This window comes from Aspergillus multicolor (genome assembly GCF_047715735.1).
Source record: "Aspergillus multicolor strain CBS 133.54 unplaced genomic scaffold BDW74scaffold_28, whole genome shotgun sequence".
Taxonomy (NCBI): Eukaryota; Fungi; Ascomycota; class Eurotiomycetes; order Eurotiales; family Aspergillaceae; genus Aspergillus; species Aspergillus multicolor.
The window spans coordinates 254358-266116 of NW_027395979.1; the positions used below are offsets into that span (position 1 = coordinate 254358).

At 50.4% G+C, this 11759-nt stretch overlaps 5 protein-coding genes across 5 annotated transcripts; 4 read left to right on the forward strand and 1 right to left on the reverse strand.

Moving 5' to 3' along the window:
* Positions 1–120: 120 nt before the first annotated feature.
* BDW74DRAFT_69960 (protein PET117) lies at positions 121–681 on the reverse strand. The gene is made up of 3 exons (XM_073733489.1): positions 519–681; positions 257–459; positions 121–202 (listed from the first exon to the last, which is right to left on the reverse strand). The coding sequence occupies exons 1-2, from the start codon at positions 612–614 to the stop codon at positions 283–285; spliced, it is 273 nt and encodes a 90-aa protein (XP_073580512.1). The 5' UTR covers positions 615–681; the 3' UTR covers positions 121–202; positions 257–282.
* Positions 682–809: 128 nt separating this feature from the next.
* On the forward strand, positions 810–1731 carry BDW74DRAFT_159523 (uncharacterized protein). Its single transcript, XM_073725473.1, has 6 exons — positions 810–906; positions 961–999; positions 1057–1090; positions 1149–1157; positions 1214–1314; positions 1406–1731. The coding sequence occupies exons 1-6, from the start codon at positions 904–906 to the stop codon at positions 1577–1579; spliced, it is 360 nt and encodes a 119-aa protein (XP_073580513.1). The 5' UTR covers positions 810–903; the 3' UTR covers positions 1580–1731.
* A 273-nt stretch (positions 1732–2004) lies between these two features.
* Positions 2005–3914, forward strand: BDW74DRAFT_159531 (triglyceride lipase). Its single transcript, XM_073725474.1, has 9 exons — positions 2005–2214; positions 2272–2512; positions 2565–2574; positions 2683–2773; positions 2821–2859; positions 2912–3041; positions 3089–3325; positions 3389–3423; positions 3492–3914. Exons 1-9 carry the CDS (start codon positions 2013–2015, stop codon positions 3515–3517), a joined length of 1011 nt encoding a protein of 336 aa, XP_073580514.1. The 5' UTR covers positions 2005–2012; the 3' UTR covers positions 3518–3914.
* On the forward strand, positions 3905–6907 carry BDW74DRAFT_159532 (arrestin (or S-antigen), N-terminal domain protein). Its single transcript, XM_073725475.1, has 5 exons — positions 3905–4416; positions 4471–4587; positions 4637–4849; positions 4934–5500; positions 5562–6907. The coding sequence occupies exons 1-5, from the start codon at positions 4204–4206 to the stop codon at positions 6264–6266; spliced, it is 1815 nt and encodes a 604-aa protein (XP_073580515.1). The 5' UTR covers positions 3905–4203; the 3' UTR covers positions 6267–6907.
* Positions 6908–7229: 322 nt separating this feature from the next.
* BDW74DRAFT_70046 (uncharacterized protein) lies at positions 7230–11391 on the forward strand. Its single transcript, XM_073733490.1, has 3 exons — positions 7230–10029; positions 10088–11168; positions 11229–11391. Exons 1-2 carry the CDS (start codon positions 7328–7330, stop codon positions 11136–11138), a joined length of 3753 nt encoding a protein of 1250 aa, XP_073580516.1. The 5' UTR covers positions 7230–7327; the 3' UTR covers positions 11139–11168; positions 11229–11391.
* Positions 11392–11759: the final 368 nt, after the last annotated feature.

Below are 11759 nucleotides of genomic sequence, written 5' to 3' on the forward strand. Positions count from 1 at the left end.
GGCATAGTTAGTTGTTCGTAGCCAATGCTGTCGAGGCCTGCGCTAGAGCCACGGGGTGCTGCAGATCGCTGACGCCAAAGGGTGCTGCACTGTGCACACCTTTCGCCGAAATATATATATATAAATTGAGCAGTGTTGAATTGAAGTATGTAGTCTAGGTCGTAAATAATGTACATGGCGTATCTATAATACAAGCTGATCACTGATTGACTCCATTAGTATAGATCATGAAAGACGTGCAATGGCATAGGCTCACCAGTAACGTCCCCCAAGAAGTTATTGTCATGACCCCGAGTTCAAATTTGTCTGTCCTCCACTCGGTGGTCCATCTGTGCTCGGAGAGACCTTCTGGAGCTTCAGGTATTCCTCTTCAAGCCTTCTCTGCATCTCGAACTCTGCCTTTCGCTCTTGTTGGATGCGTTGTTTCTCCATGTCTCGCTCGACACCTTTATGCATGGACTATGAAGTGCATAGATCAGTTTAATTGCCTACCAGACTAAAGCAGAGCCCTATCGTACCATCTTTTCCTGTTCTTGCGACCAATGGACAAACCAAACGATTCCCGCAGTAACTAGGCCCGTACCGGCAAAAGTCAACTTCGAAGCCCGCGACATGTTGCAGTGGGTATATAGCACAAGCGCTGTAAATCAGAATAATGAATCAGACCACGGGACGCGTTCGAATCGTAGCTGGGAAAACATGTTCCGAATGGTTCGAGGCCTTCGTGATAGCGGTGATCTGCGGCAGAATGATTGACCGCCCAGGAGGGACCCGTATTGCGGAGAACCAGCTCAACGCCGCATCACGAGCTTCACTCCTAGTGTTCAGTCTTTGGGTTCATTCCCATCATATTCCTCGTCATTTGCCTGCTCGATCTAACTCCGCGAGCTTTTATCCGTCAATATGGTGGGTTTGAAAATGAGGCCATCTCTTCTTCATGCAATACTAACTCTCTCATAGTCCGCCCAGAACTCCGCAGGCATTCAGACCCTCCTCGATGTAAGGTTTATGGAGATATATTGCTCGGAATAGCTTGATCTAACTCGCTTTACTCAGGCCGAGAGAGAGGCCCAGAAGATCGTCCAGCAAGGTACATTATTCCGTATGGCCACCACTTTCATTATATGCTGACGTGTCGCATCATATAGCTAGAGAATGTACGAATCTATAACTCGACCCACTATCTATCCCCGTCATTAATGCTATTTTATAGACCGCACCAAGCGGATAAGGGACGCAAAGGCCGAGGCGCAAAAGGAGATTGAGGAGTACAGAAAGCAGAAGGAGGAGGAGTTTAAAAAGTTTGAGGCCGAGGTGAGCTTGCCTTATCCCTTACATTTATCAAGGCAGATATGGTATAGCTGCTTTTTGTCGCGGATGCGCTAACATTGGCTCCCTACCTCAGCACTCGAGCGGTTACAAGAAGGCCGAAGACGATGCTAGCAAGGAAGCCGAGGTGAAGCTGGAAGAGATCAAGAAGGCCGGCAAAGAGAAGGGCCCAAAGGTTGTCGAGAAGCTTATTCACGCGCTGGTTGACGTGAAGCCCGAGCCTTCTGCGAAGATCGTTACCAAGGCATAGAAATACGGTTTCAAGTGGTTCCGTCGGCGATTATGAGCATGGTCTTTATCTTTTTGCTGCTTTAGAGCCTATAACACTATCATTTACAGTATCGAATTCGATGTATATCATGACGCTTTCTCCATGCATAGTTCGATTCAGGGGCATTGTAAGGGCTTTCACAATTCCGGATAATTGGCTTGGGACCTCGTCGTAAACAGAAATGAATATTCCTACCCTTCAATCTATCTCACTTCAAGCTTAAGGTCTAGGTCAGGCATGTAGAATGTAGGGTTCTTCTGATACTGTTTCACATGCTTGGCATATAGTCTTTGATATGCCGTTTGCAGCCTCATAGATCAGGCATCAATTGCGTCACTGCGCATTATCCATGTTTTGCTCGGCTTTAGCATGCCGCGGACTCAGTACTGTATCCTTTTCCAGTCGTATAATAATGCTAATCTTTGCTGGCGGTGCTTCTGCAGCGCGAAGTCTGAGGACTACCAGCCACTTTCCATCGAATCGATACATTTGCCCTAGCTGCTCGGTACGGCATTTCCGTTCGTCTCGGAGTAGACGCGCCTCCGCCGACCCCCGTCTTGAGGAATTCGGCAAGGTCATTAGGGACGAGTATGCTGTTATTCGGGACCACTATGGTGAGTACTAGCGACATGAGGCTACGCTTTCCCGCGACTTGGTTGACTAGTGAACAGATACCCCTAAGCACCTCATAGTCCTCGCACATGGATTACTTGGGTTCGCCGAGCTGCGGCTTGCTGGCCCTCTCCTGCCTGGTATACATTACTGGCGCGGCATCAAGGAAGCCCTATCCATGAAAGGAGTTGAGGTTATGACCGCAACCGTGCCTCCGTCGGCATCGATTGAGATGCGGGCTAAAGTTCTAGCGGAGAATATTGCATCGGCTGCACGGGGGAGGGAAGTAAATATAGTAGCGTGCGTCTACCTATCCATTTCTTTCGTTTGGTTGCGGTCTAACACTGCACAGTCATAGCATGGTAGGCTAGTTATATGCCTATAGATATGGCGAGATTGCTCACAGACGTCTGCAGGGGTGAGATAACCACGAACTGCATGAAGCCTCAACCACGTATTAACGAAGTTGAAGCGGGCTTGATTCTCGATATATGATCACACATCTGAAACCCAAAGATTTCAAGGTCTTGTCTTTGACGACTATTGCTACGCCGCATAGGGGTGCGTAAGCACCTGAATATTATAGGGGTATGGCTGACGGTTAGCAGGTTCGGCGGTGGCAGATTATGTTCTTGAGCAGATAGGCAGTGAGTCCTTAGCGAGCTGGTCGTTGAGACACACTAATGGATGTTGTTACAGACGACCGCTTGACCCAGCTGTATTACCTCCTCGAGAAGATCAGAATTGAGTCAGGAGCATTTTCTCAGCTCACACGCGAGTATATGGAGAAAACGTTCAACCCCACAACTCCTAACATCGACGATGTTCGGTACGTGTTTGCGTAGGGGATCCGCTTCCGTAAGACTGATGTCGCAGGTACTATTCCTATGGAGCAGTTATGGAGCCAAGGTTTTGGTCAGTCTTTCGCTTATCTCACCGGCTCCTGCAGGAGATTGAAGGGTACAACGATGGACTAGTCAGCGTAGCCAGCAGCAAATGGGGAGGAGAGGATGGTTACAAGGGGACACTGATGGGCGTGAGCCACTTGGACCTCATCAATTGGAGTAATCGACTCAAATGGCTTGCAGGCGAGATCACTGGTCAGAAGCCAAAGTAAGTGTTGTTGACTGCCGGTCATGGTTTGCGGGATAGATGGCTAATTTTAGCCTTGTCTAGCTTCAATGCTGTTGCTTTTTACCTGGACATTGCAGGTACGTGTTAAGTTATTTGCGTCATTATGCGTCCTGCACGAGCATACTGAGCTGAATCTCTCTCCTAGATATGCTTGCCAAGGAAGGTCTATGAAGAGGCTGGGATAGAGATTTGTAAACATGGGCGTGGAAATCTTGGAGCCTAGGGAGCCCTACGGAGTTTTTCTCGGCTATGCACATTTCCGGGCTGGGATGGGCCAGCGACATGCATTCCTTATTGAATTCGCCCTTGTCTCGCGATCCATAAACAAGCAGATCCCTGACAGGGTGACTGGACAAGCAAGGATAATCAAGGGTGGCGGTGCACTCTGGAATCAATGCTGTGGGCGCATCCAGAGTGGCTTAGCTCCGATTGCAGGTCGATGATTGGAGTCGCAGGAAGGCAGCCAAATAGGAGGTATATTGGCAATTGTATAACAATATAATGATCCAACGACGCTGAAGCATAATTGAAATCTTGACCTCGTTCCTTCTTCCTCCTCGAGACTGTTGTTGTCCACACTTGTCGCCGACTGCCGAACCCGCCGAGATCTTAGTTCGTTGTGCCCCACGGCCGGCCTTTCAGCCTTAACGTCATTCCTTCTCCCGTGTATTCTCCGTAGTTCGTCCCGAATTACAGTCGCTTTTTCTTTTCTTCTCTCTCCACGTACTCAGTTGGCCCGTAGTACATATTCTGGAATTTCTGAGAGATAATCGGCCTGTCTGGTGGGATTGTGGCGTGAACGAGATCGCTTTGAGTTTGGGCCATCCTCTGCTTCCCCGAGTAATCCGAACAACGCCATGTCGGTTGCCATTCACCTGGACCGACCGCACAAGCATCTCACGAACCTCGACTTTCTGACAGGCAAGGTCATTCTTACGCTTCATTCGGAGGCCGCAATAGCCGGTATTCAGGTCAAACTAGAGGCAGAAAGCCGCACACGCTTGTCTGGACCTAAATATCCACATAATGAGCACTCGGATAAGAAGCGCACAGAGCTTGAAGTTCACAAGGTATGCGCATCGCTATTTATTACTAGGAGAGGTGTGTATTAACTTCTTGGTCAGCTTCTATACAAGGTGACGGACCTCTTCCCGGACCCAGCATTAGTAAACACTCAGTCGTCTCCTACCACTGCATGGACATTGCCTCCAGGCAGATATGAGTATCCGTTTCAGTTCAAGGTAAGCCAAAATTAGCCTTTTGGTTTGATTGTAGGACTAACTCTACTAGTTTCCCTTCAACAACGCATGCAATCTACACAATAGCATGATTACGAACCTCAATTTCTCTGGACTCAAGGTCGAGGTAGCCAAGCAGGCCGAGCGCCATGTGAAACGGACACTACCTCCATCGCTGTCAGGCTTCCCGGGCATGGCTGAGGTCAAGTACTATGTTAAGGCCACGGTTATTCGTCCGCAGTTCTACAAGGAGAATCTAAGAACAGTAAGTGGAGCAGCATTGGGCGCTCTTTCGCCAGCCCTAATTCGTGATCATGTCCTTCCGGCCAGCTAATATCTAACCGCGTAGATAACTGACCTCACTTTTCTTCCCATTGAGCCACCACGGACGGGTAATCCGAAAGAAGAGGCATATGCGAGACGACAACACCAGTTTGCCAATGGTCCGGTACCGTCGCCCAAAAGACTATTTCACAAAAGCTCAAAAGGATCACTGAATGATCATGCGGCCTCTCTCCGTGTCTCAGCTGAGCTTCGCCTACCGAATCCATCTATTCTCACATGCAATGAGCCCATCCCGATGCGTATTCTGGTCAAAAAGTTGTCTGAATCGTTCGAAACCGTCTTTCTGCAGATGCTTCAGATCGAACTGATTTCCTATACTCATATTCAGGCGCATGACCTCAAGCGAACGGAAACCGGCTCGTGGGTAGTAATGAGTCGAAGCAACATGGCAATGCCTCTTGGGAGGGGTGGTGACCCGGCGGGTACAGAATGGAAGATTGATCCTAACTTGTGGAATCGCTTACCCCTACCTCCTTCTGTTGCGCCGTCATTTCAAACGTGCAATATCTCGAGAAATTACGAGTTAGAGGTACGGGTCGGGCTTGCCCATGGTACGGTAGGGAACATGAAAGTAGGTAACCCCTATATGAAAATTTTCGAAACCTCCGAGGACTATGGCTAACCTATAACAGTCACAATTGATTGTTCTTCCATTGAGGGTGCCAGTTCGAGTGTACTCTGGAATCACTCCGCCACCAGCATTGTTAGAAGCAATGGCGGCTAATACGCAAGATAAGCCTAAGCGTCCCGTGCATACGCCGAGTTGGCCGCAGCCACAGGAAACAGAACGACCTCCAATGCCCCCAAGGCCCACTGTGCCTCCACCTGCCGTCAATCCAGACGATTTCCATGACGATGCTCCTCCGAGTTACGAGGACGCGATGGCTGAAACCCTCAGCCCCTTGGAAGGCCCTCGTCGCGAGTATTACCCACCAGATGCCTCTTCTTCTAGATCTTCCGTTGAACCCGGAGCTGATGCAAGGTCACCAGTGGGTGATGGCCCTAAAACGTCTGGCGGAATCTATAGCAATCAAGGAGCGAATTCATCCTCGGAATCCTTCGATATGCTCCCTTCGACTCCACCAGAGTCTCGCTCAGGATCACCACTAGGGTCCCCTGTCGCCCGGCAGCAGAGCGTCCTCAAGATCCACAAGTCCCCGCTTCCGATGGAAGACAGTCCACCACAGTACCAGCTGGTAGCTGAGAGTCCGCAACCCACCCCGGCCCAGGAATCACCAAGGCCACCGCGCCCGATGAATCTTGGAGTACCAAGCAGGAAACCAGTACCTAGTCCGAGTCGAGTAAACCCGCAAGCTAACCCGCAGCCAAAGCCGTGAACGCCCTACTACTTTCTTCATCATATATCCCGCTCTATGTTGAGCAGCACTACTGATGGGTCTATTGCAAAGCTGGGCTCATCCTAAAACGCATACATCAGGAGTTTGAGTCCTCGGCATTTTTGGATTATTCTTACATTTTTCGATACCAATTTATAGTCTCGCCAGACCATGATACGTATAATAATTCTTTTCCTTATATAGTTCGTGCTCTTCGAAATGATTCTATATATTTATTTTTTATTTTTTTCAATAGAGAAGCTGGTGTGTCTTGATGGCTTATCTGTTATCATTATTTGGGCTGCACATGTGATTGTCCCATCAAGCCTCCTGCAAATGCTTGTACAACCCCAGGCTAGTGTTGGTTGGTTCATAGATGGAACTATTTGCTGCATGCAAATACCAGGTCTTGATTGGGGATTGATGTAGTATAGCGCTCTTTTTGAACTCGCTATGCTCACCAGTTCGGGGCCTCTGAATTGGAGGAATGCCATGGTTCAATTGATCTTTCGATCGCTGTTCCTACGCCTCGATAGTACATGGCACTAGAATATATAGTTTGCATTCTCTCAGGAAGAGGAGTCACAACCGGGTATATAGACAGCTATGCCAGACTACGCTGATCAAGGCAGACTCAAAGAGACAGTACCCCAGTAAGAAAGAAGAGAACATAATGTCATCCTCACCAATGAGGCCATAGCATAGGGTTGGAAGAGTATACTCCGTAGTTGCAGAGTGGGGAAGGGCTGCCGATCAAAACAACGCGAGCGGTGAGAAAGAGATCGAGAGGTGCGCTTCCCTAGCTTCAACCTTCAACCTTGCTTCCCTCCATCCCACCACCATGCATGCAGTTCCGAGTTCTTAGCGGGATCCCTAAGGAGTTCGAATCCTGGCGTTCTTCTGGATCTTCTACTTGAGTCCGCTCGCCGTGCATATTTGCCGCGATTAATACCGATAATAAAATCTCAATCGGAGCGCGCGCCTACCGCAGTCACAATCGCGTTCTAGACCGGCAGCTTCTCCGCTGAAATCGATACTGCAGAATATCCAACATTCCAAGCATGCGGCTCCACCTCACCATTCAGCGTCACGGCCTGCCCGTGACGCGCATTCTCTGGACTACGGCCCCGCCGTCGCTTTTTGGACACAACCACCCCAACCCGTCGTCGATACTACCCGCTACTTCTTCGGCCATTACGTCGTCGCGTATGCCCAACGCGCTGTACGCGAACGGAGGATATACGATCGCACAGCTGCTGGAGGACGTGAACGAGGTTATACCGCTGGAGACAGAACCCCGGCTGTTCGAGGATGAATCAAGCGGACAATGGGGCTTAGAAGACTATGCAGTTGAAGTTGGAGGGTCGGAGTGCTTGCATTTCATGGAAATAGAGGGGATCCTTAGGGACGGTGATGAGGTTCTCATACGCACCCTGCAGGTATCCGACCTCAAGGCTAGGCAGATCTCGGGCCGGCACCAGATATCCGCCGATGGCAGACACCTTATTGATGGGGTTCCGTTTGGAAAGCCGTTCTTGAAAAGACCGACGTCGTCGAGACCTGCCATTACGATTCCGCCGAGGAAAAAGAGACGCACTGCGCTCGCGCTCTGGGGGACTGGTAATGCTTATGAGGAGGAGGATTCGGAATGGGCCCCTCCTGTTCCCAAGCATGGCACTGGGAAGGAGCTCTCGCTACTAAATCCGGAGAGTGAGGCTGAAAAAATGGATGAGGATGTCAATGAATATGAGGACGCGTATCAAGATGACTATGAGGATTATCACGAGCCAAATGAAGATGGTGACGGTACTGTCATTCGGCATAATCTCGATAAAACAAGCGAAAGCACCCAAAGTGATAATGACGCTTCAGGATCTGAATCTGGAGATCTCAGTCAAGAACTAGAAGATCTCAAGAAAGATATCGAGCTTTCAGGGTTATTGCCAGAGTTGGAGGAACCAGATACGAAGCGCCGTGACGATTCTGCGCGTGCGAGACCGAGCATTTCCCAACCAGCTCCCCGAAAAAGTTCTCTTTCGCGTCGGTCTACTGGAGGACCCATCGATGGAGATTCCTCCCGAAGAGAATCCAAGAGTGTCAGCTTTGACAAACAGAAACGGGAATTACCGATAGTCAAGCCTGAGGCTTCGGTACCTAGGGCTGGTTCAACCTCAGAGGAAGCTGAAGACTCTGTCTCGAGCGAGAGTGATAGCGGTAGCTCTATCAGTGGCTCCGAAGCTTCTGATTCTAGTGATGAGGAGTCCTCATCAGATGAATCTGACTCTGAGTCGGAGTCTGCATCCAAGCCCGAAATTGCATCCACGGCTGCCCCTGAATCATCCTCTGACTCGGAAAGTGATTCTTCGTCAGAAAGCTCTGCATCAGAATCAGAACCCGAGCAGAAGGAGGTTCCCGAAGCTAGTTATCCCGCGAAGCCTGTTCATGAAGCCAACCCCCCTGGGACTGGTTCGGAGAGGACAAGAAAGTGTAACCGACGCGCCAAATTGCGGCGACGGCTCACTAAGCTGAAGCAGATGGGCTTTCTCGACGAACACGCGGATTTCGATGCTCTCCGAGAGTGGGACTCCAAGAACAGGGACTCCAACATTTCTCTCTCGGCTCCTAATCGGAACAATCGAAAAACACAAGAACAGGAAGAAATCCAAGCGAAACGTCAAGAGTTGCTACGTGCTTTAGAGTCTGGGGGAGTTGATGTCTCGTTCTTTTCTGAGAAGGAGAATCTGACCCCCAAATCAGTTGGCGCTGATACGTCGGAGTTGCTCGAAGATCAGGACGAGACCTACGAGACTGCCAACGACTCAACTCCAGCTGATGCACAACTTCCGAAACGTCGCTCTCTGGATGTTGCCAGCACCCGGCGGCTTCTTTTTGGTTCTCTCGGTGTGAGAAATCCACGCTCTAAGGAGGAAGAAGAGGCCACTCGAAAGGAACTGGCTGGCAAAGCTCGACCAAGCGCAGTTCAGCAAACGAAACCCGAAGCAAATGAGCTGATTTCCACCGAGGGCCGTGAAGATGAGCCGGAAGTGGATTGGCGGGAGAAACTGATAGTCGGCGCAACAGAATGTGTTTTTGATGACATTGAGCTAAATGCGCCGCCCTTCCCTTTTGAGCAACATTGGGACACGGAAGCTGGGGATGAGATGCGGCGGCGAAGAGGCCGAAGCAAGAAAAGAAAGAGGAGGCAACAGCTCCAAGTTTATGACGCGGAAGCGTATGGTAATGGTATTGATTATGATGGGGACTATGACCAGCAACTCAACTACGACGATGCAGAGCAACCAGAAGGTGAAACCGGAAACCAGGAAAGCGATGAAACAACAGCCAGAGCAGCTGCAGACACCGAGGATGATCTCCCCGACCTTCCAGAGGATGCGAGTGGTCTGCCGGGTCTTACGTCAAGTGAATTGAAACCTGGTCTTGTTTTTGCTTTCAAGCAGCTGGATGTGTCCAAGGCTACGAACTGGCAGCCTATGGTGTCGGGTTACCGCATTGCCGTAGTTAGCGAGATATTCGACGATAACATTCTCAACATTCAACTCGCCAAGCCGTATAGGAGAGAACCCAAAGATGCGGACGCTGAAGAGGGACCATTCAGCTACAGCGGATTTGAGATGCCCGGTATGGAGGATGACGAGGGATTAGACGATGGCTTCCGCGAAGTGCCATTTGACGATCTAATTGAGCCCAAGGTGCTCCGCGCTGCGCCTGCTGTAGATGCTGGAGAGAAAGATGCCGCCAGCATGTCAGTGAATTAATTTCCTTTTGTATGTATTCGATCGTTTGGCGCTTACCCGTCCAAGCTTTCCTGCAGACGACGAGCAACCTGCGCCAGAGCCTAGTCAATCTGTGATTGATGCGCCAGCAACAAGCGACGGGCACGACGACCAGCTTGTAGAAGTATCTAGCCAACGAGCTCTATCTTCTAATGAAAAACAAGTTTCAACTCCCGATCCCGCGCCCCAAGAAGACAGTCTTGTTCGATCACCTCGCTTTGAAGGATTTGAGGATTCGGCTATGATGACTATCGAAAGCGACCCGATCGATTTGAGTTACATTCGGGACGAAATCCAAGGTAGTTCTCCTAGAGGGGACGAGTCGCAATCTCAACTTCAGTCTACTTGTCCTCCCAATGCCGACAGTCACGACCTCCAAGAAACGGGCACAACGGATCAACTTCAGACCATCAGCAGCCCTGTCAGTGTAGGGTCTTATCACCAGTTGATGGACTTTTTCCTGCACCCGTCTCCAAAACGCGAGAGGAAAAAGAGCCCCGTCGAACCAGGCTTGGAGCCTGGATCTCCCATGGTTCCCAACCCATTCTATGAAATCGACCAAGTCCGTGAGGAACGTCGGCAACGCTCTCTTCCCAAAACACAGCGAGATCGATCCTACGATAGCGCATCCGGAAGGAGCAGGAGGCAGTCTTCAAAACCCGCACAGGTGGATAATCTCTCCTCGTCACCTCCAAAACGTGCTCGGAAACGCAAGGCGCCTACGCCCGTGCAAGATCAAGAGCAGGAGCACGAGACTTCACCGGTTAGCATATTACCAGACAGTGTCCAGCGGGATCAAACTCCTCCATCTTCGCAGATGCCCGCTTCGCAAATGCCAGAGCCCGAGTTCATCGTGGACCTGACACAATCCAGCCCTCCAGTATCGCCTGGTGGTAGCGACCAAGACTTTGCGAAAACACACCGACTTCCCCGAGGATCTGGGTGGGTCCAGAAGAACAACCGGGCGACGCGCAGGCAGACTAGACAATCGTCGGCATCGAGCCGGGTGATTTGGACGTTGGACGAAGGAAGCATCAGCCCACCGCGACGGAGGTGGGGACGGCCGTCTAAATCTTGATGCTATGTATCACTAATAATATACCACTATGTATGTCGAGCTTTCTATGTCAAAATATCCTGTTTCTATGAATTGACGTTTGAGCTGGAGATGGTAGGTAAACAATTGCTGCTGATTGGTGGAGAAGTCGGAGCTTCAATGTTCAGTTGGCGCTATCCTGCAGGAGGTCTCCACACACCAATCTATGGCGTCATGGCATCTTTGTGTCCTGAACACAGAAGCTCACCAGGTCCGGCTGAGATGACGCAGTGAAGACAGCATAGCATTGACTGGAGAAACTCAACGACGGAGATATCGCTGCTGGTCGAATTATTGCTCCCATCAATAAATGCCTTGCTCTTCATCCCAGCTGCTGTCGTGACTGATTCTTTGTCCACGTATAATCCCGTTGCATCCCCAAGCTCCCTCTATGCAGGTGCCCCTCTTCTTTCCCTCCCGCCAGAAACTCATCCGTTGGCCTTGTCCTCGCCAGTCAGCGCTGCTATCGACTGTCCCCATCTCTCGCTCATCCATAGTCCCACGCTACCGCTGTGGTTATCGCAATTCGTCCTCCTGTTCCTGCTCGTGCTGTGTCCACCCATTATCCCAGAGGCAAGCTCGAAGTATTCAGTCGTCGACTCG